The 27,666-nt window shown below is 37.0% G+C and overlaps 2 protein-coding genes and 1 long non-coding RNA gene across 3 annotated transcripts; 2 read left to right on the top strand and 1 right to left on the bottom strand.

The window, feature by feature from the left end:
* Positions 1–1,380: 1,380 nt before the first annotated feature.
* Positions 1,381–11,495, top strand: LOC132115827 (leukotriene B4 receptor 1-like). Its single transcript, XM_059524211.1, has 5 exons — positions 1,381–1,558; positions 6,571–7,128; positions 9,527–9,727; positions 9,799–9,842; positions 10,384–11,495. Exons 2-5 carry the CDS (start codon positions 6,580–6,582, stop codon positions 10,700–10,702), a joined length of 1,113 nt encoding a protein of 370 aa, XP_059380194.1. The 5' UTR covers positions 1,381–1,558; positions 6,571–6,579; the 3' UTR covers positions 10,703–11,495.
* Positions 11,496–14,919: 3,424 nt separating this feature from the next.
* On the top strand, positions 14,920–27,351 carry LOC132115773 (leukotriene B4 receptor 1-like). Its single transcript, XM_059524185.1, has 4 exons — positions 14,920–15,204; positions 16,235–16,788; positions 20,271–20,538; positions 26,380–27,351. The coding sequence occupies exons 2-4, from the start codon at positions 16,271–16,273 to the stop codon at positions 26,749–26,751; spliced, it is 1,158 nt and encodes a 385-aa protein (XP_059380168.1). The 5' UTR covers positions 14,920–15,204; positions 16,235–16,270; the 3' UTR covers positions 26,752–27,351.
* On the bottom strand, positions 20,898–26,106 carry LOC132115836 (uncharacterized). The gene is made up of 3 exons (XR_009425571.1): positions 25,931–26,106; positions 24,872–25,019; positions 20,898–21,014 (listed from the first exon to the last, which is right to left on the bottom strand). It is a non-coding gene; the product is annotated as an uncharacterized LOC132115836 (long non-coding RNA).
* Positions 27,352–27,666: the final 315 nt, after the last annotated feature.

Here is a 27,666-nt window from a genome sequence, read left to right as displayed (position 1 = left end):
CTGTGTGTGTGTGTGTGTGTGTGTGTGTGTATCAGTTTATTACACTGCTATAGTTATTAGTCATTATGTCACTGATTGCTTGATTGCTTATACGTAGTTATTAGTCAGCCACTAATAAATTAAGAATGGACAAAAGTAGAAATCATGCCCGAACAAAAGGGATTTCCTTTGTAAAACCCAGTACAGTACAAATACATTGTGCAGGAAATAAAGCAGTGTATTTTCCATTTAGTTGCTTTAGGAATAACCCTTGAGTTAATTCCAGAACGAAGTGCACATTTGTTATCAGAATGCATGAAAATAGTTTCTCTAATTACCTGGAAGCATTATCCAGTGCCACTTTTCCAAGAGTGAAAGGATATAATTACAATAAGTGCAATACACTGTATAGGACAAATTTAAACGTCAAAAACATTTTACATTAATCATGTTCAATGTAAAATGTTTTTTAAAATACGGGATCAATTAAAACTGCACTCAGAATCACTTATATACCACAACACACGTCATTTCCCTGCCGAACCCTCATAAAGATGATTGAAACAAAACCTGCAGGAACCTGATCAGGACACTACCGCTGACTGGAAGGACTTACATTATAAGTGTCATAAAATACTTGCCAGAAAAGGAAGACCAACTGAGTTTCCATTAAAATCGCATTGAGATTATGAATGAAAACAGGAAAATAACCGTAAAGGTATTGCCATTCATTCGTTGAAACAAGTATTATACATTGTCCCAAACCACTAAGTCTCTGTTTAACACACCAGTCAAGGTTTCTGTCAGAATATATCTCCCCATTAAAGCCTATTGTTTAGAGGAATACGTTTTGTTGAGTGTATGATTCAAAGACTTCTTCGTAAATCTCATTGCCAATTGACCTTTCGTAACCCCCCCCCCCCCCCCCCCCCCCCAAAAAAAAGAAATGTGACCTCGGAATAAGAGAGAAACAGACTAATATTAGCGTAGATGCCATTCTTCTAATGATGTAGCAAGTACATCGGGTGTTATGGGAAGTGTTACCGGTTCTGTTTTAGCTAATTAATGCAGCTTAAAAATCCTTTAACGGATTTGGATAATAAAAGCATATTAATATGTTATGTGTAAGCCAGGTTAAAGAGATGGGTCTTTAATCTAGATTTAAACTGCAAGAGTTTTTGTGTGTGCTAACACACGTTTGTACAAGCATCTGTATGAGTGCAGGATGCTGATTCAGACATTACTAACAGGAGTGCAGGCTTGATCAAACAAAGGTGTGTGTGTGTGTGCTGTGTCTCTACTGGAGGTGTGTCATTTACAGCTGTGTATTTCGAAATCTGTTAAGATGATCAAATGATAAGATACTCCGCCTCTAAGAGAGAGAGAGAGATAACACGCCGTGAGGCTGCACAGAATGTAGAAAGAGCCACAGAAGTATCTTGACTGTAGAGAGGAAGGACAGACAGCAGCAGTGAGAGCACCAGGGAACTGAATTACATGTGGAGGAACTAAGAAAGAAAGAAAAGGGGACATCTAAACTTAGCTTTCACTCATAGCTGTAAGCCACTGGAAGTACAAGGTAAGACTCATTTCCTGTATTCTGATAATATCTGAGTCGATTTGAAGATCACTGTTAATTATTATCAGTGTGTTTACACCCATAGAGATATAAAAACATGCTTGTCATTAAGAAAGCTGGCAAAATGTCTTTAAATAAGCTATATTTTTATTCACTGAATATCTGTATAGCCTACCATATATGTTTTTATATGTACGATACAACATTTATACATTTATTCAGATCATTCAAGGTAAACTTTTTACCCATATGTGTTCTCAGGGAATCAAACTTATGACCATGATGTTGCAACACCTGAGCTACAATGATTTGTAGTAGTAGAATATGGTTTTAAGATAAAGTACAGATTATTATTTTATGTCTTTTTTTAAAAGTGGTGCTCAAGGAATGTTTAAGAAATTATGTATGATATGTTGGCTCACTATCATCTATAAAGAAATAAGGAAATAGGATGTCTTTAGGATGTCATCTTTCCAAGCTGCTGGTAGGACCACAAACCAGTGACCGCTTCTTAAAAATAAAGGCTCTTTAGTGGTATCAGTGATTCCATTACACCCATAAAACTCTGATCCAACAAACTTTAGTTTTAACCCAAGTGAAAACACCTGAACAAGCCAATCAAGATTTTCAGGATTACTAGAAATGTTCAGGCAGGTTTGGAGCTAAACACTGCAGGACAGTGAACCTCAAGGGCCAGAGAAACCTTAAAGAGATAGGTCTACTACACCCCATATTGAAAATTTAGTTATTAATCCAAACCCGTGAAAGCTTTGTTTGTCTTTTGAACACAATTTAAAATATTTTGGATAAAAACCAGGAGGACTGTCCAAAAGATTGCCAAGTAAATAACAGTGTCAGGTGTCAACTGCAGTAAATACATCTTTGCTCCTAACATGCTGCAGTAAAACACTGTAAACTTGTTCCATGATATGTCATTAAAAAGCAATGCGGCGCTTTGTAGAAACGGTAATAATGGTGTGTAATTAGTTAAACATAATAAAAGGGATAGAAAAAGTACTTGCAAATAATGTGAATCTTATACATGGCAACATGCATGTATGCAAAACATGGTACTGTGTTGGACATGAGACACATAACCTACAATTACCATGGTACATAAATATGGTAATTATGATATGACTTTGACTGCACCGTGTTAGTTGTATTTATTTACCACACTCCCACATTACACAGCATGTGCTATATTTGGAGTGTAGACAGCAATCAGGGCTGTTTTTAAGTAAGATCACTATCAACAATCCAGGAAAAGTGAGTCTGGGCATCCCCGCATGTCAGCGCACATCTTTGCACATACATTTTTTGTCCATGCATGTCAGTAGAATATTGTCATCTGTGTAAAGCTTGTTAAGACTCGCTGCCTGTGTTTCAGGCCAGTGCTGTACAACACATCATCAGCTTAATGAACTGTTGAGTAACATTAACCTTTCGAGGTGGTCACGAGGAAACGAGGATAATGCACTGGATTTATTCTTGTAAAAGCCAGAATTGAACATGATTTTACACAAAGCCACAAGTGCGTATGTTTGTTGTCTGTGATTCAGAAACAGGTGTGTGTCGCTGTACGCAGGTGTAGTCAAGCGCTCATTACTCTACTGTGTTCCCACCGAGGGCGTGTTGGTCTTTGTTAGTGAGTGTGAGTGGATTTTCACGTCTGTTTGAGGTGTATGTCTCAGACTGTGTCGAGTCTCCCAGACGTGTGCTAGACAAACACTGAACAGAGTCCACACACTGGCCACATTGAAATGGGAATGAATGAACTTCACTTCAGCAAATCTCGTTATCGTTCTGCCTTTCTTCCGTCTGATCCTGGTTTTGTATGAGTTAGGTTTTGCTAGAATTAGGAAAGAATTGTGAAAGATCTCTGGAGTGCATTTATTGGGGCAGTGTTCATGTCTGGTCTCGCTATCAGGAAGCAGAGTTTATGTGGAAAAACTTGTTACAAAATTCCAACTTCTGCACCGTTTTCCATAGAACTGAATGTAAATATATGACTTATTGTATACGGTCACAGAATAGTGTTGCAACAAATAGTGATGCAATTTTCTGACTTTTTTCTCCAACAAATTAAAGTTGTTTTGAAATACGACCAACCTAAAAAAAATGTGTTTTATGTAATTATTTATTAATCACATTTACTTTCTAATTGTTATGTTTTATAGGCAAAATGCACTTTGTGTGTCACGATTGGCTCTTGCACTGAAATTTGCAAATCATTTCTGATTTGTTAAACTGATAGCATTTCAGGCCTCTTGAAATGAAAAGTGTCTTATTCGCCCTAATGTTGTTTGACTGACTTCCCTCTGAGGAACACAATGGAAATCCATTATCTTGATTCAAACTGTGGTTTCTCACACAACAAAAGCTGCTTTCAGGTTCCAGAAAAGCCCTAAACTACCATAAACAAGGGGTTTTCAATTCTGGCCAGACAGGCGTAGCTCAGTTCATAGAGATCTGAGTTAATTAGCTGAATCTGAAGAAGGTGAGTCAAATAATGAAGCCCTACAGAAGATACAATTCTATATGTGATCTGAAGGCTACAGCAACATGACTAGTTTTGAACAATTTACCTTTTGTGTTTGACATTAGAAAGTCTTACTGATTTGAGTAAATGATGACGCCTTTAAATTCAGGCTGAACTGTCACTTTGATGATTGAAATCAGTATACTCTTAACCCTGACCTCCTACTGTTGTATCCGACCACAAAAAGAGTTGCAACATTAATGGCTAGGCTAGACAACACATCAGTGACTGAAGATTAAATCTAAGCAGCTATGTGACAAACAGCTTATGTAAAGGTCAGGAGGAAATAAGGTCTGCTTGCACAACCATCATTTCTAAGACTCATGGCAGCAGGCCCCAAAACCAGGTTCTGCAGATTTACAGCTATCAGCCCATGGTTTTGTGCTCCAGATTGACGTTTGAAGTGGGTACTGAAGCAGGAAAACACTGATTGATGGAAATGCCTGATGTGGTCTGGTGAAGAGATAAACGCTTAGTCTTGTGAATGCCATCTGTCGATAGTTTTGCATCTTTAAACACACCTTTAAACCTTCTGACCTGCAGACTTCAGTTCAGTTTTGATTAAATAGAGCCCATATGTGTCAAATCAAGTCTAATAACTGTTTATTAATGCTATTTAATGGAAGATTTAAAGTGCGTATTGGAAAAGCATCACGGTGTGCATATTGCACAGGACTGTGTTTCCCAAAAAGCATCGTAGGCCTAAATTAATCCTAGCTTTATTTGTGACAAAGATTTTACGATAAATTTTGGCTTACATGGCATTTGGGAAACACAGCCCATAACTCCTTTTTATTTCCTAACTTTGAGGACCTTACTATTACTAAAGATGTTGCGTAAATTTTTTATTTAGTTCTTTAAATTTCTTTCTTTCTTCTACTGAGTTTACAATGGTGTCACATTTTGGCCACCAAATCATTCCCATAACTCCTTTTTTTGTGTTATTTCACAACTTTGATGACTGAACTATTACTAATTCTGATTTATTATTCAGTAAGCACTCTGAAAACTATATCTCACCAAACATTTGCTTGCCTTTGAACAACTGACAAAAACAATACCAGACATTAGGAGAAACTATTACACAACACCAACTAATATTAAGTGGATAAAATGATGTGCTTGAAAGCTAACTAGTCATTTGTATCGTGTTACATCCTTGTTAGAAGGCGGCTGATAACATGCAGGTTTACCTTCTAGTAAAAACCCCTAGCTTAAATGATCACAAATAATTTCCTGTATGAACTTCCTGCAGTGATAGACATGCAAGGTTTGAGGTCAGAAGTGGGTCTTCATACAAACACTGGCACAAACTCTTCACATATTCATTCAGCGTTTTCTAGACTTTCACTTTCTGTGTTCTTTTCTTTCCTCTCCCCGAGGACCTCTAATGGAAACAGTGTTGTGGTCATCTGTTTTCTTTCTCGGTGTACCACATTGGTGTCTTTTAAATGGATGATTTGCAGTCATATTGAATTGTGGAGATCTGGTATGAGAAGATAACGATAATGTTATGCAGTCTCCTCTTATCACTTGAGCAAATCTTTGTGTTTGTAATGCATCAGGGAGCATGTCAGTGTCCGCCGTGTGCTAATGCCTTCACTAATGTACAGTAAGTGGCTCTGGGAACATGATTTTTCAGCTGAAATGTGCTGAGGCTACTACTCTCTGACCTGTGCTTCTGTCTGAAGACCACAAATGTCATTTACAGTGGCTTCCACCCTCTTTATGAGCATCTAATATCGAAAATATATACAAAATGCAAACAAATGTGTTTGCTCTTGATATACATCCACAGATGTTCAGCTACCATTGTGGTTTATCAATAGCCTATTAAATGTTATATTAGGGCGGGTTATTAGAATATCCTGGATGGGTCATATGCAGCAAGAACATACCGTTTATTTTCTCCATAAGATTGAGATTTCTTACTTCTGTATAAACCTCTCAAGACAGACCAAACATGAACTCTGAAGCTCTTTTATGTTAAACTGCTTTAAATTACTTATTTTTACCACATCAATCCACACGCCATGTACCATAATGAGAAAAGCACAAACAACTTTAAACAAAAAGTTTATTAAAAATAAAAACCCTGAAATAAGAACATTACATAAGTATTCATACCCTTACCTAAATATTTAGCTGAAGCACCATTACAACCAAGGATGCATTTGGAAATGATTTGCCATTCTTCTCCTCCTCTCTTCACCTCTCAAGCTCTGTCAGGTTGCACATTTTCAGGTTTCCTCCAGATATATTTGACTGAGTTCAAACTCAAAAAATAAAAGAAACTTGACTTGGTGAGCAGAAGATAATTCCTTTAAAAATATACAAAAATATAATAATTATTTCAACCATTTGACCAGTAATGTAGTGCAATGCTGATGCCACAACCATATGCAAACGGTGTTTAAAACAAGCTAGACAGTCACTGCAACTGACAAAACATTCTCTTTTTTACTCTTAGATTGCCAAGATGGATCCAGTAAACTCTAGCATGAATAATGGAAACGAGACGATCTTGAGCAACACCAGTGGAGCGGTCACTGGCACGTTGATCCTTGGCCTCGTGTTCCTCCTCGGCGTGCCCGGGAACGTCTTCATCATCTGGAGCATCTTGGCCCGAGCGCGGCGTCGCTCCATCACCATCCTCCTGATCCTGAACCTCGCCTTCGCCGATGGCTTCCTCATGTTGCTGACGCCTTTCTTCATGGTTTATTTGTTTCAGCGCAGTTGGATCTTCGGCTTAGTGCTGTGCAAAGTCCTGTTCTACCTCTGCTGTGCCAACATGTACGCTTCCATATTTCTGATCATGCTGATGAGTCTCCACAGGCTGGTGGCAATAGTGTGGCCGAAGAGTGTTGGCGTGCTGACGGACCGCAGGATGCTCACGCAGCTGCTGACAGGACTCTGGGTGCTCGCTTTGGGACTCTCTGTGCCCGTTTTGGTTTTCAGGAACATCAAGGAGCTTAACAAAGAGCCTCAGAGTCTTCTGTGCGACTGCTTTCATCCACAACCACGATATGTGAGTCTACTCTACACCATTATTTCAGATCAAAAAATTATTACATGCACATCCAAGAAAAACAAAGCACAAAGCTTCATGAGACTGAAAATTACACACATAATGCACAAATCCTCAGGCCATGCAAGATGTAGAGGAGTTTGTTTCTTAAATTTTTTGGGGAAATGCATCATTCCATCATATGCTTCAATGGATTCCAAACAGCTGATAAAAGCATCATACTAATTCACAACAAGTAATCCACACCACTCCACAATGCTTCCTCCAGTGACAAATACCATTTACTCTCACATCAGAATGTTTTGGCTTGTGAACATCGCTTGATCTTTGCATATTTATCTCCTGATTCATATGAGATGACTTTTTCACTGGATGGAGTAATGTTATAAATTTGTGTTTTAGTCAGATGCAGTTTTGAAAAATAAAATAAATAATCTTAATAATCGTTGCAACCTGATATTGCAGTGAGTTTGGATTTGATTTGCACAACATGACAGTTTGAATGTGCAAAATACTGTTTTGGTGTCACCTAGAAGTCAATTAAGCCTCAAGCATAATTTGATCATTGTGAGTATGAATCAGTCCTTGTTGAAGCATCTTTGGCTGATTCTGTTCTGGGAATGTTTAAACAGGTTTGTACATCTAGACTGTAAAGTTTGGAAGTGCGTTGGTTCAGGAATGTGTGCTGCAGGGTGGCGTGTCCATCAAAACACAGGGGATCCAGTACTCAATCCATGATCATTATTCATCAACAGAGGCATATGAACCAAACCAGAGTTGTATGGTTTCTATAAACAAGAACCAGAGAACAAATCTTAAATATAATTGACAACATGGGAATTCAAACAATAAGTTACACAACATATAATCCAATAAACTCAACATTAAACAGTTTAACAATCAAGTAGGATCACTGATACATATGAATGATAAATCACATGAAACTTAGACAAACATAACCTCAAGAATTAACATTATATAAAACAATACCAAAGAAATGAACTTACAAATTCAGGAACACAACAACTCTACAAAAAAACTCTCTTTGAGGAGAAAGAAAGGAACATCAGCTGCATGTAGTGCAGAGAGATACAGAGGAGACAAATTGTTGAATAAAGTTGTTATTTTTGTTTTCTTCACTTACAAACAGTGTTCTCATCACTTCATAACATTACGGTTGAATCACTGATGGCAGATGGACTATTCTGATGTACTTCATACTTTTCTGGACCTTGACGGTATATTTTATTTGTCAGTCTATGGGACAGTCACAAGCCTCCCAGTTTTCATCTAAAATATCTTAAATTGTGTTCCAAAGAGGAATGAATGACCTGGGCGTAACTGATTAATGACTACATTTTCATTTTAGGGTAGAGTATCCATTTAAGATCAAATGAACGTTACCTACAAAATAACAGTCTGAGGCAGATTTTTAAATAGACAGATCGTAGATTTAATTTATGAATTTAGGTTTCATTTATTTTGTTGCCGGTACACAGACACAAATTAATGACTCTAACAATGACCATTATTTTATATTCAATAAAATAAAACAAATAATCAGTTGCAGAACCAGATGTGAAACCCTGACTGATTGTTAGTGAACACAACTCTTGTTATTCATTTTTATGACCACTTCATGGCCACAACGTAAACAGTTTTTAAAAAGCATTGAGTAATTAACTTTTTTCAGATAAATTTGACCTACTGTATAGGTAAGCCCCTCCCTTCGAATGCAGGTGAACCAATGGCAGTCAGGTATCAGTTGCGATACATGAACAGTATTGATCCTACATGTTGTCATCCGCGAGGCTTCTTCCATTTTCATTGTGATCTGTAAACCCTCTCTTCCAAATTAATTGAGTTACCTACAATATTTTTCAAAATCTTTTATATTTAATTCCCACTTGGGTGGTGGTCCTTCCATGTCCAAAATGGTTCAAGAACACCTTGGGAGGACTGGCTCCACCCATGGCTGACTATGTCATGTAACCACATCAGAATGTGGTCTGACCAGGTTTGGAAATTCTCCTTGGAAAGCTCTGTCAGTTTGGAAGGGAATTATTGGTGAACGGCAGTAACTGGGCCCTTCTGAGTTGTTCAGGTTCTGATTTTTATATTATTCTCATGTTAATTTGGCAGTTTGAACCTGCCTGTCTGTAAAGAGCTTCTCCACATCATGACATTATCATGCTGCATGAGGTTCCTGCCACAAATATTGATTTGTGCCAAAAACATTTGGCAGAGAACTAAATTTTTCTTGTTTGAAATATGTCCAACAAACCTTCTGACAGACATATTTTCTACAACAAGATCAAGAGCAAAATATCTACAGATATCTGTTTGTTAATTTCCCATTATGGCTCTGTTATTTCATGACAGTGTTGTTGATCTGCAGGAGGTGATGCAGTATGGTATGGAAACATTACTGGGCTTCTTGTTGCCATATGGCGTGATCATAGGCAGTTACGTGTGCATCCTGCGCAGAATACGCAAGACGCGCTTTCGCAGACGCATCCGGAGCGAGAAACTGATCCTGGTGATCATTATCACCTTCGGACTCTTCTGGCTGCCGTACCACATCATTAACATGGTGCAGGTATGTGTCTGTCCATCAAACACTCCATTTCTCAAATGTGAAAACAATCTAATCGTGTTTTCCTCTCACAGGTGGCTGCCGCTTTACATCCAGAAGGTTCTCCCGCAAAAGAAAAGTGAGCAACTTAAAACACTCACACCAGGATCTCAGCAACCTATGGCTCTCATGCATTAAGTGCAATCAACTTTAAAGGGGTCATATGAAGTTGCTAAAAATAAGTATACATTTGGGCGATGTTACGGAAATCTTCCCACACAGTGACGTGGATTTGTGGGGTCGTGTTAGAATGAGGTGTTTTGGGAAGGGGTGGATGAGTCTTAACTTTCAGAAAGAATATATCTTTAGGTTTGAGATTTTAATTTTTGTGGTTTTACGGATCTTATATAGGCTACGCACAAACAGCTTGTTACACTCTAAAGATAAAGGAAAACATGAAATTGCATCGTATGACCCTTTAAAGTAGCTAATATTTAAGTAAAATTAACTCATTTCATTTAGTAACTTTGACTAGGAAAGCAATGCTTCAAAATGGCAAACCGTAAAGTATCTATAACAAGAAAATATTGTCATTAGGCTATACATTCCAGAAACCCAAAGCAAACTTATAGGTTTTTAAACTGCTTTTATAACATCTCACATTGTCTTTCCTTCGACAGCCTAAAACACATCAGGGCGAAGCTGCGAGCACTCACCTCTACCGTGGCTTTCGTCAGCAGCTGCATAAACCCTGTCCTCTACACCTTCGCTGGGAAGTCGTTCATCCGGCGGGAGGGCCTGGCGTTCATGGCACGGCTGTTCGATGGAACGGCGCTGGAAACGACGCGGAGGACCCGGCGCAGCAACCAAAACAGCCGCGATCGAGAGAAAGAGACCGATGAAGGAGAAAGTCTCAAAGACAAAGACTCTGATTCCACCACCACCCCCACTAACGCAAACTCCGTTAATAAAGTTGTGCCACAGAAAAACGGTAAGTGAGCATCTGGCTGCGGCTTGTTAAGGGGAACTCAATCTACAGTGAGAGCGTCAGGCTGTGCGTTGTTCCGGTGTTGCACGGTGGGTAAATCAGGACAGCTTGTGCTTTTCTAACAGATGGAGGTCAATCCAAGTTTATATCATAAAATACAAACTTTACCAATTGTGTACCCAAAAACAAAAGAAAATTAAATGCTCAGTGCCAAACCATCACCAGACCGAGAACTGAGATGGCCACACAAGTTTTACACATTAAATAATGGGCTAAACAAGGAACAGGATCTAACTTTTAAAAACATGACAAAGAAAGTCCACAAATCCGACCTGGGATACTCCATGTGTTTTCCAGTAGAGGGCACCAAGCAACTGAGAGACAGATGAACCGTTCAGATCATGCCTGAGTAAGACCACCTGCATGGAGGGGTCCAACGATTCAAGACTGAGAGGGTAAACGTTGGGTTGACACTGAAAATCAAGAGAGAACCTAGTATCCAAGTCCTGTTTTCTTTTCAAATGAATTTCAATGACTTTTCCATGACATTTCCAGCAGTGCATGGTCAACGTTTAAGGATTTTGTTACAAGATTTGACAGGTTGCACTCAAATAGATACTTTACAACTGTATTATATATATATATATATATAAAATACATTGAAATTTCCTTGACATTTTGAGTGAACCCATATGACATTAAAGGAAGGCGAATAAGGCTGTGAGACTTTTTTGGTCATTGCAACAATGAATGAGGTAAATCAAAGTTTAAGGATTTATGTGTTTACTTATGTTTGAACTAATATCATTTTTTTTTAATAATAAACATACTATATTATCAGTCATATTAAATGTAATGATTTTGTGTTAAAGGTACAGTTCACACAAAAATGAAAATCACCCCATGATTTACTCACCACAAGCATGGGCGTCAGTTTGGTTTGAAATGTGGTGGGGACAGAGACGCATTCAGAAGTGCATTTTCAGAAGTGCTGGGTACAATGATGCATTTTTTTTTCTCTTTCGCGCAGGTCATGTTTTGAAAGACGTCCTGTATCTTATTAATGTAAATAAATAAAAATGTATACAAAAATGTGATGTCCGACTCGTTTTATGAAGAAGAAAGCCGTACAAAGCATTAGACATATGATATATGACCCACTAATCTGCTTCATATCATCATATAAGTACCATGTTGACAATATGACATGGCCATGACGTGGTTTAATGTACCTAAACAATGATTACCAAATTTCTCTTTCATGTTGCTTTGTTATAACCACTGAAAACGGGGAAAAAAATCTAACCCAAAATCGGGCCTCGCTCTACATTATCCCGCTTATTATATGGCTACCCACCAAATAAATCAATAATTTGACACAAAATATTGATTTAAAAAAATAGTTTATTGATTTAAACACGATTGTATTGCTTCCGCTAAAGAAAATAGTTCCGTCTCTACGATTAGAATCCTGCCGCGTCCATAGCAACGCTCTGTTTTTCATGGCAACGGTGTTATTATCAAGAAATAACAGACTTCATTCTACAGTGGAATTCAACCAAGCCATGTAATAATTTGATTTAATTCCCAGTACAATTTACCATATCTACACAAAACACAACTTAAGCACTACAAATTTTATCAAGATTGAAAAAGCAAAAATACGTGTAGCACAGATGAACACTATTGACTATCACACCATGATCTGACTGCTCTTAATTCACAACAACATGCATCCATCCAATCTACATCAGGCATTTTGACTAAAACTTGATCCATTCCTCATCATCATCATCATCATCATCACAACTATTTCAGAATTCAGCAATAGATTAAAGCAATAATTAAACAAGATACTGACTACTCAACAATCATCTCCCCCAATACTTGCTGTATGAACGCAAACCGTAACTAGCTAATTAAGTTGATGGCTAAGGAAGTCTAACGTAACATTAATTGCAAGAGAAGAATTAAAACAGCCGATCCCTTGTGTGCAAATGCACAAGACCTAGCCATAATACCAGCAAATCTTAATAAACATAAGTTATCGCGTCTTACCTTTGTGTCAATGGTCTGCAGACCCATGCTGTGTGTACAAAAACGTCCATTTGTTCTACATGTTATCACTTTGATATGTTATAGTCCATGGCACTAGGATGCAACCTTGTGATATTGTATGAAGGCTAAATGACTTGCTCGTCTATGATACATTCGCCAGAAATTCTGGCCAATCCCAGCAAAGACTAGGTAGCCTCGTTCCCGCTCGTTTACTGTCCATTCCAAACTGTCAACTCATTTGAAAAACAATCTTTAAAAAAAAGAAGCGCGATAGTCATATAGAGAAAATAATAACAGCATTATGTCAAAAAGAAGTGGACAGGACATCAGAGCTTTTTTTAAAGCCAAGCAGACATGCACAGTAAGTGCCGGTATCTTATCGGCTAAATGAATAACCCATTCTGTCACTCTTTTTGACAAACAATGTTATTAGCTAGCTAGCTAGCAGTTACGCACGTCAGCTGAGCTGCACCTGCCTCAGTGACACGATGACTCCCCCTCCCCCAACCTAGAACGTATCCCAATGTTACAGTTGTTGCAGTTTTAATGAACAGAAAAGCGTGTAGCCAGCGCAGCAGCAGAACGGCTAAATTGAACTCGAGGTTTTCAAAAAAAAAAAAAAAAGTGGTGGGTACAAAATGACTCATGACGTCCCCCCCGAAATCGACGCCTATGACCACAAGGTGTGTAGGATTTTCTACTTTCAGATGAATGCCATCTGAGTTATCTTAAAAATGGCATGGCCCTTCAAGCTGTATAATGGCAGTGAATAGTGATCAACATTTTAAGCAAAATAAATCCATTCATCATGAAATACACCTATATCATCCTACTATGCAGGAACTAGAGATTATGATTAAATATGGATAGTATTATTACACAAACATGTCGGTCCCACTCTTTAAGCCTTTATTAGGTCTTTATTAACTCCCGAGCTGTGTGGAGTACTTTTTATGATGGATGGAAGCACTTTATTTTGCTTCAAAATCACAATCACAAAACCACAAAACACAATTCACTGCCATAATAAAGCTTCGAAGAGCCAGGACTTTTTAATATAACTCAAATGTTTTCATCAGAAAGATGAAAGTCATTTATGAATGTCTTTAAGGTGAGAAAATCTAGGGGTAATTTTCATCTTTGTATGAACTAACCCTTTAAATGTGAAGATTTACGATGCATGTCTCCCATGTGTGCTCACGTTTGAGTTTTGGGATTACAGGGAGCTTTGGAGATCAAATAAAAAAATAAAGCACTTCGATTATGATCAGTTGAACTTGTGTAAATACCAGTCCTGTGGCTTTAATATACAGTATGTCATTCAGTGTTTGTGAACTGATCAGCTGTTTAATAATGTTCAGATTGTACATAAAGTGTAATGATAAATTATGGTAACAGATGTAAATTCTGAAAATGAGGAAATGAAACAATGACTCTCAATAAATCGATTATTTTACATCACAGTAATCTGTAGAAAATCATCCGTTTATTTTAATCATTCTCAATTATTTTAATGTTAATTAAACCAGAGTTGTCCAATTCATCGCTTCAGTTTTAGTTTCTGTAAAGTGATCATTTAGTGGTCAGTTGCTGACCATAAAAAGTGCACACTTGGGTGACTTTTTGATCAAATTTCCATGTTGACATATTGTTAAGGCCGGTTAAGGGCATATTTTTAAGTAATATAGGCTACGAAAGGAACTAGAAGTTTGACGTGACCTAAGCAGTTAATAATGATGCAACATCTCACTAAAGAGAATGAGGTTTGCACAAGCAGCATTGTGTTTCTCTGAGACCGTACTGAATGATATGCCCATTGCGAAAATTAACCAACCACTAACCATAGTTTAACCATGGTATTTGTGGTAAAACTGTGGTAACTGTGGAGGTAATCAATTCATTCAGATCAGAGGATAGTCTTCAGGGCGGCAAGATTAGGCAAAAGTGCCCCGGCTGGATCTGGATGTTGCGTGTGAACGGCCCATCCTGGTTACAACAGTCCAGGAGCTGGAAACGGTCACACTACCCTATTATGACAACAATGCGGTGCATTTGGAAATCGAAGTATTACACACACATATTATCAGTATTATCACGGGACACGGCTTCAAATTAATTCAGTTAAGAGAGAAAGAGTTAAAGAGTTAGAGCACAAAAGAGGAGGACAAGATGCAACAGAAAGAAAAGATACCAAAACAAATGAACCAAGTCACATTATTTCTTTTTCCTTTCTTTTTTTTTTGTGCATGTTAAGTGTTCTTTGCTCTTTCCTGTCTGAGGCAATTGGTTGTTTCTAAAGTACTGCGTGAGAAGAGGAAGCGATGACGTTAAATAGCACCACTATTTAAAAGATGTTAATGATAAGGACACTTCTGAGACGCTGAGACAAAACTGATTCTATAGGCTATATTTGCGCTAAGGAGCTCGTCTGCGGACAAGATTACAAGCAATTGAGGTAAGGCTTTTGAAGTGCATTCATATTCAGGTCTGTGTGTGTGTGTGTGTGTGTGTGTGTGCACATTTGTGAGTGTGTCTAGCTTTAAATCTACACAAGGGGGTCCACAATACAAAATAAAGTATTTTGGTCATGTTTTATTGAGAGTAAATTGGACTTGGTGACATTTTTATCTAAACATCAGATATATAATGTCAGTTTTATGTCAGTTGGGCTTGAAATGTTTTTAAGGACTTTACAACAGTTAACATTGCTGGAAGAGCAAAGGATCTTATCTGTCATAAATGTGTAAAAACATGGTTAACACCCCTATCAGCAGGAAACGCTTCATAGAATATAGATGACTAGAAGCAAAACTGATGTAAAAAGACAATACATGACCTTAACCTATAATAATAACTTTAACTAAAATCATTGCCTATTTACAAAAGTTCAAGTGGGTAGGCCACCATAAGAATCTTTTTTTTTTTTTTTAAATGCAAGAACTGCAACAATAAATATATTTTGAACAGGAAACAATGTGTGTGTAACAGCTTGGGGTGTGCTAAAAAAAAACAGTGCCTCTTCAGGGTTTCATGCCACACATGTCACATTAATATGTTCTGTTAAATTAGAGAAGTTAAAATTTGAACAAACAGACGGATGCAGTGTGTCATTGTGCTAGGTTTTCCTGAAAGCAAGAGAAAGCGTCAACTGAGCGATGTCGAAAGGTTCAAAAGTTTCCATAACTTTTCAATAATATTTCCAGTAATTCATGATTAATGCTTATGATTTTTTTAGTTTGTTTTGTATAATGATTTGACAGATAAACTCAAATGTGAATGTTCTGTGGCATATAAATATAAAAATCCCAGTCATATAGTGTATTTTTTTTTACAACAAACCAAAAGGGGAACTGAGCTTTGTGTTGGGCAATGTTACTACTGCTAACACAGCAAAACTAATAACAACTAGATAGATAGATAGATAGATAGATCTGTATAAGGCAAAAAGGAAAGTGATCTTGTGTTTTTTTACTTTATCTCTACAGCATATACGAGAAACATCACTGTTAACTCCGAACCAAATGGCCACTCCTGTTCCTGCAAATTCCTCAGCCCTATCTGGACCAGCTCGGTCCTCCATCTCACCCGCCTTGCCTTCCACAGCATCCCTGCCCCTGTCCCATCAGATCGGGATCTCTATCCTGGTCATTGCCTTCGTGTTTGGGTTCCCGGGGAACCTGTTTGTGGTGTGGTCGGTTCTGTGTCGAGTACGTCGCCGCTCTGTCACCTGTCTGCTGATCCTGAATCTGGCCGTGGCGGATGCGCTGGTTCTCCTGAGCGCTCCGCTGTTCATCCGCTTCCTGGTCAATCGACTACACTGGGAGTTTGGGGCCACCCTGTGTAAGACGGTCCATTACCTGTGCTGTGTCAACATGTACGCTTCCATCTACCTGATCTGTCTGATGAGCATGGACCGCTGGCTGGCCGTCACAAAGCCGTTTCTGTCTCAGAGGTTGAGGACCAAGAAAAGGATCCTGTCCATCATGTTGGGCATCTGGGTGATTGCTTTTCTGATGGCTTTGCCCATGCCGTTCTATCGGTACGTTCAAGTGTCACACTGAAACACAAATCACACTTTCATCAAGCAGTTACATCAGTAACAACCTATGCCTTTAACGTCATTACATCTGAAAGACAAATATACTTTTCTCTACACTACATTTCTATTGAGGTCCTCAGAGTAGGCAGTTGCCATAATGTAGCAGCTTTAAAAATCAGTGGGTGAATTTTTTTCTTCTTTATACAGCATTTTCACTGTCCACTCAAAGTGTGGATGTGTGCACACACTGTCAGAGCTGTGGGAGATCACATCATGAAAGTGAAAGTCATGACATTTGTCAAGTATGGTTATGGTTGGTGCTCTGCATTTAACTCATTCAAGTGCACACACACACATGAACACACACCCAGAGCAGTGGGCAGCTATAGATCCAGCACCCGGTGAGCAACTCGGGGTTCAGTGCCTTGCTCAAGGGCACTTCATCCACGGGTATTGAGGGTGGAAGAGAGCGCTGTTCATTAACTCCTCTCCACCTACAACTCCTGCCAGCACCGGGACTCAACCTTCTGGTAACTAGTCCAGCTCTCTAACCATTAGGCCACAGCTGCCCCACATAATTTTAAAACGAAGTGACTTACAGCCAAGTATGGTGACCCATACTCAGAATTCATGCTCTGCATTTAACCCATCCGAAATGCACACACAGCAGTGAACACACATCAGAAGCAGTTGGGGGTTCGGTGCCTTGCTCAAGGGACCTCAGTCGTTGTATTGCCAGCCCAAGACTAAAACCCACAACCTTAGAGTTAGGAGTCAAACACTATAACCACTAGACCATGATTTCCCACTGATATATTTCCTTCTTTCTTTACTGCAAGACATTTGCTTGGTCTAGATGCTCTTAAATCGGCACTAAAAATGTGTATCCCGTATCACACATGCAACTTTAATAAGCCAACATAAAACTGGTTATTGCGTTTACATGCGAAATCGGCATAAGAGGCACAGTTTTACCACAAATACCATGGTTAAATTATGGTTAGTGGTTGGTTAATTTTCGCAATGGGCATATCATTCAGTACGGTCTCAGAGAAACACAATGCTGCTTGTGCAAACCTCATTCTCTTTAGTGAGATGTTGCATCATTATTAACTGCTTAGGTCACGTCAAACTTCTAGTTCCTTTCGTAGCCTATATTACTTAAAAATATGTCCTTAACCGGCCTTAACAATATGTCAACATGGGAATTTGATCAAAAAGTCACCCAAGTGTGCACTTTTTATGGTCAGCAACTGACCACTAAATGATCACTTTACAGAAACTAAAACTGAAGCGATGAATTGGACAACTGCTCTTGAATGTGTGGCTAAGGGTGTTCATTTTTACACAATTGATTTATTCTTTGTTAACTCACACATTTCACTTCTAGAAGTTTTTAACATTCTAAAAGCTCTTTTTTCCAAATATACTACAAGCTAGTCAGTGTATCCAGTAGGGCATAATGTATTTTTAAGCTGCTTCTGAGTCGGAATGCTTTCATTCAACAATAATAAAACAGTCAATCGACTTAAAAAGTATATTTCCTTACATAAGTATGCTACTATTAAAAGAAAGTACTTCTGTGCTTTTACTTAAAGTGCCCCCATTATGGATTTTTGAAAATTACCTTTCATGCAGTGTGTAACACAGCTCTAAGTGAATGAAAACATCCTGCACAGTTTTAAATCTGAAAGTGCACCGTGTACAAAGTTGTTGTCTCTCAAAAGAAAGAATTGACTCTAAATCATTTAAACGAGTCGTTTAAAAATAATCCCAAGCGTTTCATGTTGACATCAGCATGAAACATTAGCATATTGCCTGCCCACTTGTTGCGCCTCCAAACCTGGGTAAATTTGACGATCAGTAGATTTTCGCATTGGTCTGAACGAAAATGTAAATTCATTCTTTGCCACTACGTGCAGCTTTTGGAGCAGTAAAAATAGCTGTTTCACAAAGCTGCACTGCGATTTTTTTATTATTAATAAATCAGGTTATTTCCCTGAAGTGACATCAGATTATAATAATTTGCATATCTGATTCCATACATTTGTCAGTTGTGAAATTAAACTTGCAACATATTAGGAAACGTACAGCTCATATCCTCTCATGCAGTTGTGAATGCAGCATTGAGAGTGAACTACTACTTCTGCTGCACAAGACGAGCACACATTAGTATCATTTTCTGAGTAATGAATAAGTTTGTTTTTGTGATATATTTCCTTCTTTCTTTACTGCAAGACATTTGCTTGGTCTAGATGCTCTTAAATCGGCACTAAAAATGTGTATCCCGTATCACACATGCACACTTTAATAAGCCAACATAAAACTGGTTATTGCGTTCACATGCGAAATTGGTGTAAGAGTCAAAAAACTACCTGTTGTGACAAGTTTATGTTTACACCGTTTATGATCTTACTCCAATAAAAGAAAATGAGTTATCACATTTACATGACCAAGAGTGTTTTTCGGCTCATTAAGCATAATCGGCTTAAGAATGTGAATGTAAACGCGCTCATTTAGCACTCATTTTTAATGTAAAAATAAAGACAATGAAAGTGTTTTTTTTTTTCTTGCATACATGTCAACCTGATATTGGGGACTCCCAAAATTAAAACAAATGGCCTAAGGTCTTTGCCTTATTGGTGTTCCCTTAAAAAATATGACCATGGATTTGTTAAAGTAAAAATGTGGTAACAATGTTTTTCTTTTTTTCATATTGATGTTTACATTTGTATAGTCTGGCGTAGGCAGACCGTCATGGTGAAATGATAGCTTTCATTGGCCAAGGCCCACTCAAGAGACTGTTTGACTGACATGTCAAACAACCAATCACAGTTCGTTTTTGTTCATCATCACTTTTCAAGGCATGGAAATGTCGCATTTGTAAAACAAAGTTTTACTACAAATACAAAGGTTAAACTTAGGTTAGTGTTGCAAAACCATGGTTAATTTGTGGTTACCATGGTTAAAGTATAGTAACCATGTTTTATTTGTAATAAAACCATGTTTAGTTTTAAGGGTTGTGGGATAAATGATGCCGTACACGTACACATGGTCATTTTAATTAGTTAATTTTATGTAAAAATAATGCCTCAGAAAAATCTTGCTCAAATCTCAATTCAATTCATAACGCGTAATTGTAACCTACCCCTTAAAAAAAATCATGTTTGCCTTGTTAAACTTTCAGATAATTTACTATTTTAAATCATTTTTATATAAAAAAAAATATAATTTCCAAATTGCATTGACTGCTCTACAATATGTTTCAGAAGTCTGGGACACAGAATTGGACACATGCTTATTTGATTTGAGAATAACAGATAAAAATGTTACTTAGAAATTTAGAAATGAATAAAAAAGTAATCAGTTACACTACACTACTGTATCAAAAACTGGGACCAGCACAATTAGTTTTATAAATCTTCTTTATGTCCTTCTTTTTATCTGACATTGTGTTTTTCACATCTTCTTTGCACCTACAGTACTGTGACGCAATTCCATCGAAGGTTGCATGTGTGTATGCCGTACCATTGGGAGAGCGACTATCATGAGATCTTTCAGTACCTTTTTGAGACTATCGTGGGTTTCCTGCTGCCCTTCACCTTCATCCTGTTCTGCTACATCTCAGTGATCTGTCGGCTGCGTAGTGCAATGTTCCAGCGCAAAGGAAGAGGAAACGCCCTCATCCTCCTCATCATCGTTGCATTTGCCGTCTTTTGGCTGCCGTATCACCTCATCAACATCCTACAGGTGAGTCAGACCTCGCAATATGTGATCCTGGCTGTGAAAACCCAGCTAAAGCCTTTTTTTTTTGTGATTTACCATTTTTTACTTAAAATCACTTCATAAGGTAAAGAATGTTCTGTGCAAATGCAACGTTGATATCTTTATTACTGACTAAGTAATACCATGTCAAAGACTGAAATCATCAAATCACCATGCTTTTCATCAAATTTTGATGCTTGCTATCTCATAATTAGATTTTGAGACTTTAGACTGGATTTCACAGAGAGGGTCACATATATGATACCCTGAATATTTTACTGCTGTCACATGACCATGATTAACATGGCATGGGAAAATGTTCAAACCAGGATTCTGTTGCGCTTTATACTGCACCTTAAATGTAACCCTGCTCTGAGCAGGTTTTGAACCAGTGTTTCATGGGAGGCAGGAGCTCTAGCAAGGATGCTAAAGACCGAAGCCTCTATTCTGCCTCTTGAGAGCTCCTTCACTGTAAAACCCGACAAGTTAACTTAACTCAAACCGTTTGAGTAAACAGATTGCCTTGATTTAAACCATGTAAGTTTTAAAACTTTGCATTCAATTAATTAAGTGATTAACTAAGTGCTGATTGAGCATTAGTGATGAACAGCTGCTGTTAACAAACAGAATCACAGTAGAAAAGAGAAACACAAGAACTACTACAACTGACTTCAGACACAGCCTTAGATGAAATCAACTGAAATAAAATACATGAAATCTCTCAAGATCTGATTAAACAACCCCACAAACAGCATCACCAGCTCCACTTATTAATAACCAGACTGACTTTATTTCTGTCAGACGTCTACAGAAGATCTTATTGAGAATGAACTAAGGTTTAGATGTTGATTTATTGTTTCATTTGAAGTAACCATGTTAGAGATCAGTGTTTGCTTTAGTTGTGCTCTTGACCCTTTACTTCTGTCTTAGTCTTTTCTCTGGCTGTTATAACCGTGTGTTTCTAAAACACATTTGTTGTAACCAGTGTTGGGGAGTAACTAGTTACATGTAACGGCGTTACGTAATTTAATTACAAAATTATTGTAACTGTAATTAGTTACAGTTACTAAGAAAAATGAGTAATTAAATTACAGTTACTTATGAATTTTTTTTTACGATTACAAAGGGGATTACATTTGAATATTAACACACATCCACATACAGATTTAACTGATTTCTTTCCCAAATTGCACTGACTATTCTGAGACATACCGCCCTAATAATTTCCGGGATGCGGAAACACAAGTCTAGTTTGTAGAATCCAGTCATAAAAACGGAATGACTAACGCGGACGGAACATGACACATTTTGGATGACTAAATCAAAAGTAGGTCAGTACACTTGAATCAAAACATGACATGGACTAGTGTCTGTGAATATAAAGCCCCAAAAATGCAATATATGACTCCTGCACGTTCTGCGTGTCTGTGGAAATCAGGCGCGGACTGGACACCGGGAGAACCAGGACAATTCCCGGTGGCCTGGCAGCCGATTTTGCCCCACTATTTAATATCATTAAAGTATAATTGCCTGCCGAATGCACTAAAGCGATCATTTGTGAATCCGCCATTTGATAATTAAATCTCCTGCTCTCCGCGCCTCCTCCAAACAGTTTGGATCAGACTCAGAGTAATCAATGCGAGAGAGAGAGAGAGAGAGAGAGAGAGAGAGAGGGAGAGAGAGAGAGAGAGAGCGAGAGAGAGAGAATAGAGTGGACTGTGGAAGCGCACAGCTGGAGCAGAGAAGCAGAACTCCTGTTCAGGGTTTCAGGTCAGTTTCATCTGTAAAGATGCTTTTTTTTGTCTTTTTTTTTTATTTAATCAAGCAGCAGCACGTTGCTCATCAGTCATCACTCAAAATACTATATAAAGGACATCATTATTATCTGTTGTGATGTTACAGTAGTAATTTAGCTGAAAAAAAAAATCAGATTTTAATAAAAAAAAAATTTATAGGTTCAGGGGGAGCTACGACAGACAACAACACAACCCTTAGGAAAATTAACATTTTAATATTTAACTATAAATCCAGAGAAAATGGTTACTATTGTTTAACTGTGATAACCAAAAATGTAAAATTATTTTACAAATGTATTTATTTAAAAATAAATACAAATCCATTTGCAAAAAAAACAAAAAAAAAAAACAAGGTTATTTTACTTTTATATAGGCTAATAAAAGCATGGTAATTTTTTGTAAGGGAAAAACATGACTCGTGTACAGTATTAGGATTTTTCTATAAAGATATTGTAGTATTGTAGAGTATTGTATTGTAGAGTATAGTTTTGTTCAATCTTGAGTATTAAAGTCATGAAAGAGATGGATAACGGCAAAATAAAGAGACTGAAGAGAAAAATGGAAGTGAAGGTGCAGTTCAGGAGAGAACTTTTAATTATTTAGCATGTCCCCAAATTAAAGATTTAAACATTTTTTATGTCAGGTCCATACAAAAAAATAGTTTTGTCCATGAATTTGTTTGTATGAGTTTGAATTTTCCAGTCTGAATTTTTTTCCCAGTCTGCCCTTCTTGTAAATTAATGGCAAAGACATGGTTTCATTTACTACACATAGTCCTACTGAAGCTCGCAGTGTTTTTTAACCTCTGCCATCTCAATATAGGAGTACACGAGCACATAAACATAATTTCTAGAACTGCTCTGTGTCACTTCATGTGCATTTTACTTATTTTGAGAAAACTATCATCATATACAGAGACAGCAGTTTCAAAAAAACACCAATGTTTCAGGAGTTTATTACACAGAATACGTCACATGCTTATTAGATAACTGTATTTAAGTTGATGTATATGCTTTTATTTATTATTCTTTAATTTTCACAAATTTAGAAAAGTAATCAAAAAGTACTCAAAAGTAATTAGTTACATTACTTTAATAAAGTAATTGAAAAAGTTACACTACTATTACATTTTAAACAGGGTAACTTGTAATCTGTAACCTATCACATTTCCAAAGTAACAAAAGTAACCTTCCCAACACTGGTTGTAACTCAATAGCCCAGAAGAAATGCCATCAGGTGTTAACCTGTACCTACAGTAGGTGTAGGTTGTTATACTTTATATTGGTGATGATAATCATCAATTATTGAACTGTATGGAGTCTAATCTCTGATGAAATCGGTGTTGTGTAATTTGGTTGATTATAGTAAAAGTGATGCTAAGAGCCAGTGGTTCTGTGATTATCAGATAATACAAAGACTTTCCAAACAGTTTGGACTTCTATGGTGTCAATTAGTCACACACAGACATCAATAATCAGCATATGAACCTCAACAATGGTGACCATAAAAAAAAAAATGCTGCAGAGCATGCTGGGAGCCATGGATGAGTTTTGTAATACAATAGTACCCAGCATGCATTGCAGCATGTTTTTTTCATCACCATTGTAGAGGTTCATATTCTGATTATTGATGTCTGTGTTTGACCAATTACTGGCATAGAAGAAAAATGTATGTGTACAAAATGTTTAGAAAGTCACTTTTATATTAACTGATTATCACAGAACCACTGGCTCTTAGTGTCATTTTTACTAGGTCCACTTCTACTAAATACACTACACCTACTTCATCAAAGATTAGACTCCATACGGATCAATAATTGTGAATAATAATGAATAATTATCATCACAAATATAAAGTATAATAACCTACACCTAGGTACAGGTTAACACCTGATGGCATTTCTTCTGGGCTTTTGAATTACAACAAATGTGTTTTAGAAACACACGGTTATAACAGCCAGAGAAAAGACTAAGACAGAAGTAAAGGGTCAAGAGCCCAACTAAAGCAAACACTGATCTCTAACATTGTTACTTCAAATGAAACAATAAATCAACATCTAAACCTTAGTTCATTCTCAATAAGATCTTCTGTAGACGTCTGACAGAAATAAAGTCAGTCTGGTTATTAATAAGTGGAGCTGGTGATGCTGTTTGTGGGGTTGTTTAATCAGATCTTGAGAGATTTCATGAATTTTATTTCAGTTGATTTTATCTAAGACTGTGTCTGAAGTCAGTTGTAGTAGTTCTTGTGTTTCTCTTTTCTTCAGTGATTCTGTTTGTTAACAGCAGCTGTTCATCACTAATTAACAATCAGCACTTAGTTAATCACTTAATTACTTAATTGCAATGTATATCTTCTTTCAGTGAACTCAACTGAATTAAGTTCAGAGTACTCATAACGTTTAGTTTTTTCAACTTAAATGGTTTAAGGCAATCAGTTTCCTCAAACGGTTTGAGTTAACATAACTTAAGGATATCTGTTTACTCAAACCGTTTGAGTTAAGTTTACTTGTCGGGTTTTACAGTGTATTAGCTGGCCTCCAGTGCTAAACTAAACCTTACTTCCACCAGGGTCATGGCACCAACGTAACTATATTCATAAAATTATCATGAAACAACGCTTCAGATTTATTATAGCTATGAGCGCATTAAGGAAGTGTTGCATCAATTTCTGGATTCAGCCTTGTGAATTATATTCCTTGTTGTTCATTCTTGATTTGAAATGCTTCCAAACAATTGGATTTAATTGATATTTTGGCTCAATTTGATATTTATTAATATTTCTCAAATATTTATTACTTGATGATTGTCTTGAAAGATCAGTTAAAGTGGTTTATTAAAAGGTTAGCCTAGTAAAAAGGTCATATAGCTGTTTAAATTAAAATGCATTTATTTCATACTAAATATAATTCAAATATATTACCATACAATATTTACTGACATATCACTTGAGACTGACAAAAAATTACAATTAAACTTTATTTGAAGCACACAGTGCACATTTATTAATATTAATCCTAAAATGTGTTTTAATGTCAATGTTGATGGGGACTGTTCTTTGAAAAATATCTGCCTTTAAAGCCAAGATATTTAAAGTGTTCCTGAAATATACTTGCAAAAGTTCCACTTCAGTCCCACTTATCTTTAGTTGCACTACTTCCACACAATAAAAGTGCATAAAAAAAAATGTGTTGTTGCAATTTAGCAGACTTTAAGTTTACCACTTTAGTATACCAAAAGTGCAATTGCAGGGCATTTTTATTAAGTGCATAAAATGTAAATGTATTAAAAGAATACTTAGCATGAGCTAAATTAAATAAATAAACGGGGCTTGCGCGATAGATCCTATTTACACTAAGTGATTTATTTATTTGACATTTTTGGAGATAGATGCTATTTACACTTAGTTTGTTAAAAAAGGATATTCTGCTTATTACTTATTGCAAATAGTGGCAATCATATGCACCTGTATTGCAAGCATTGTAATACATTATACTTTTTTTTTTTTTTTTTTTTTTTTACATTTTTACTAAAATTCAAATTGTTTAATAGATGGCACCTAACTGTCACAAAAGACCAGACCTACCCAATACTCTATTTTTTACACTTTTTTATTATTTCCTTATTTTTTATTAAAAAATGTATGCTTTTCTGATGTGATCTGAAATTTGACGGGAGAAAAAAAGTTAGCCAAAAGGCAGGTTCGGGTTGATTGCATCTAAAAGAGTATGACTCACACTTTATCATCCATGCCACTGAAACTGATGAGTGATGATTGTCTTTTGTAATCTTGACTCGCCCAATCACACGTTGGTGGGTGAAGTTGTATTTACCAACAAGGCAACCTATTTGCACTTAATGTAAATTAGTTAGTATTCCCAACAGTTAAACAGTTACCCACAGAAGAAAAAACAAGGGCTGCTGCAGCACTTCCCGTGCCTATGAAGTATGTTCAGTAAAGTCAGTTTTCTCACATTTTATGTCAGCCCACAAAAGTGCCTTTTCTCTTTCTTGCTGATCTGTTCTCACAGGTGATTGGTGTGATCCAGGGCGTCTCCTCTTCTGTTTTAAAAGCAGCGAAAGTGGCCCGTCCCAATGTGACGGCGTTCGCCTTCATGAGCAGCAGTGTGAACCCCGTCCTGTATGTGTTTGCTGGCAGCTCTCACATCCGTCAGGCTGGTCTGGGCTTCATGGCCAAACTCTTTGAAGGAACCAACTCTGAGTCGGCCTCCACCCGCAGCAGTCGTGGCTCTAATGCAGAGAGCTCTGTTTTCACCAAGCTGTCCGTCAAACTGAGTCGTAAAGGGGACTGGGCGAGAGACGAGACCCCTGGTGGTGAAGACGAGACCATGGCAGACGTACAGAACAGAAATGAGATGAAGACTCTGACCACCCTGCATTAAAGTCCTCATATCTATTCTCCATTTATAATGCTAGAAAATGTTGCTGGACTCCCAGTATCCCAACTGAAATATCATCATCTTCTGCTGCTGCTGTTTCAGAATAAATGTCTTATTTTCTCAGTCTAAAGACTTGATTGGAATGTGAGAATTAAAACATTGTCACATTTTGTTTTAGAAGATTTTCTTTGTGAAAAATTCTCATTTCGTTTTGTTTCATACTCCTGCTGTTTACTGTCTGTTTTTGTTAGCTTGTTTCTAAAATATGAATATGTTTGCATGTGAACACATCCTCGTTCATTTGCTTATGTCTACATGACATTTAGCCGTTCAGGCTGGACTGTATTTACATCTCTGACGTGAAATAGAAGGACAGTGAGTGATCAAGTCATATTCCATTACATACAAGTCTTGTTTGTTACTCTGTAGTTCGTTAGTTTTTCTCCTAAAAACAAACAATGAATAAAAATAGCCAATACACATATATATATATAAAAGTATGTCAATGTAATATCATGGGAATCAAATTGTAAACATTTGCAATAATAAATGTAGATAATGAATGTTTAATTGTGCTTTTTAATCAGCTCCATTTTAATAAACCCAAGTAACAATAACAGGGAAGTTAAACTATGCCTGAATTTTTTTTTAATTGAAAAATAAATAGCATTTAAAACCATTTTTGCTCTATGATGTGATTGAATGATAATTCAAAATAGATAAATAAGATTATATTGCTGGTTTTACGTGAGTTTATCTGCTGCTGTTGTTGACATTTATGTTTTACTTTTACTTTTATGTTTAGCACAAACGTATTGTAAATATTTTACACCGAACCTTCCCTGCTTAAAGAATAAACAATATTCAAATTAGCTAAACCACATAGTAACTAGTATAAGAGAAAAAGAAGTATCCACA

Source organism: Carassius carassius, chromosome 3 (genome assembly GCF_963082965.1).
Source record: "Carassius carassius chromosome 3, fCarCar2.1, whole genome shotgun sequence".
Taxonomy (NCBI): Eukaryota; Metazoa; Chordata; class Actinopteri; order Cypriniformes; family Cyprinidae; genus Carassius; species Carassius carassius.
Note: the sequence above shows the minus strand (reverse complement) of the source record. Positions and strands in the feature narration are given on the sequence as shown.

Bases quoted from the DNA above. Each gene is read 5' to 3' on its own strand.
- LOC132115827 (XM_059524211.1), top strand. From the start codon at position 6,580: ATGGATCCAGTAAACTCTAGCATGAATAATGGAAACGAGACGATCTTG. The intron at 7,129-9,526 runs GTGAGTCTACTC...GTTGATCTGCAG, and splicing joins TTCATCCACAACCACGATAT to GAGGTGATGCAGTATGGTAT. The intron at 9,843-10,383 runs GTGAGCAACTTA...TTCCTTCGACAG, and splicing joins GGTTCTCCCGCAAAAGAAAA to CCTAAAACACATCAGGGCGA.
- LOC132115773 (XM_059524185.1), top strand. From the start codon at position 16,271: ATGGCCACTCCTGTTCCTGCAAATTCCTCAGCCCTATCTGGACCAGCT. The intron at 16,789-20,270 runs GTACGTTCAAGT...TTGCACCTACAG, and splicing joins TTGCCCATGCCGTTCTATCG to TACTGTGACGCAATTCCATC. The intron at 20,539-26,379 runs GTGAGTCAGACC...CTGTTCTCACAG, and splicing joins ACCTCATCAACATCCTACAG to GTGATTGGTGTGATCCAGGG.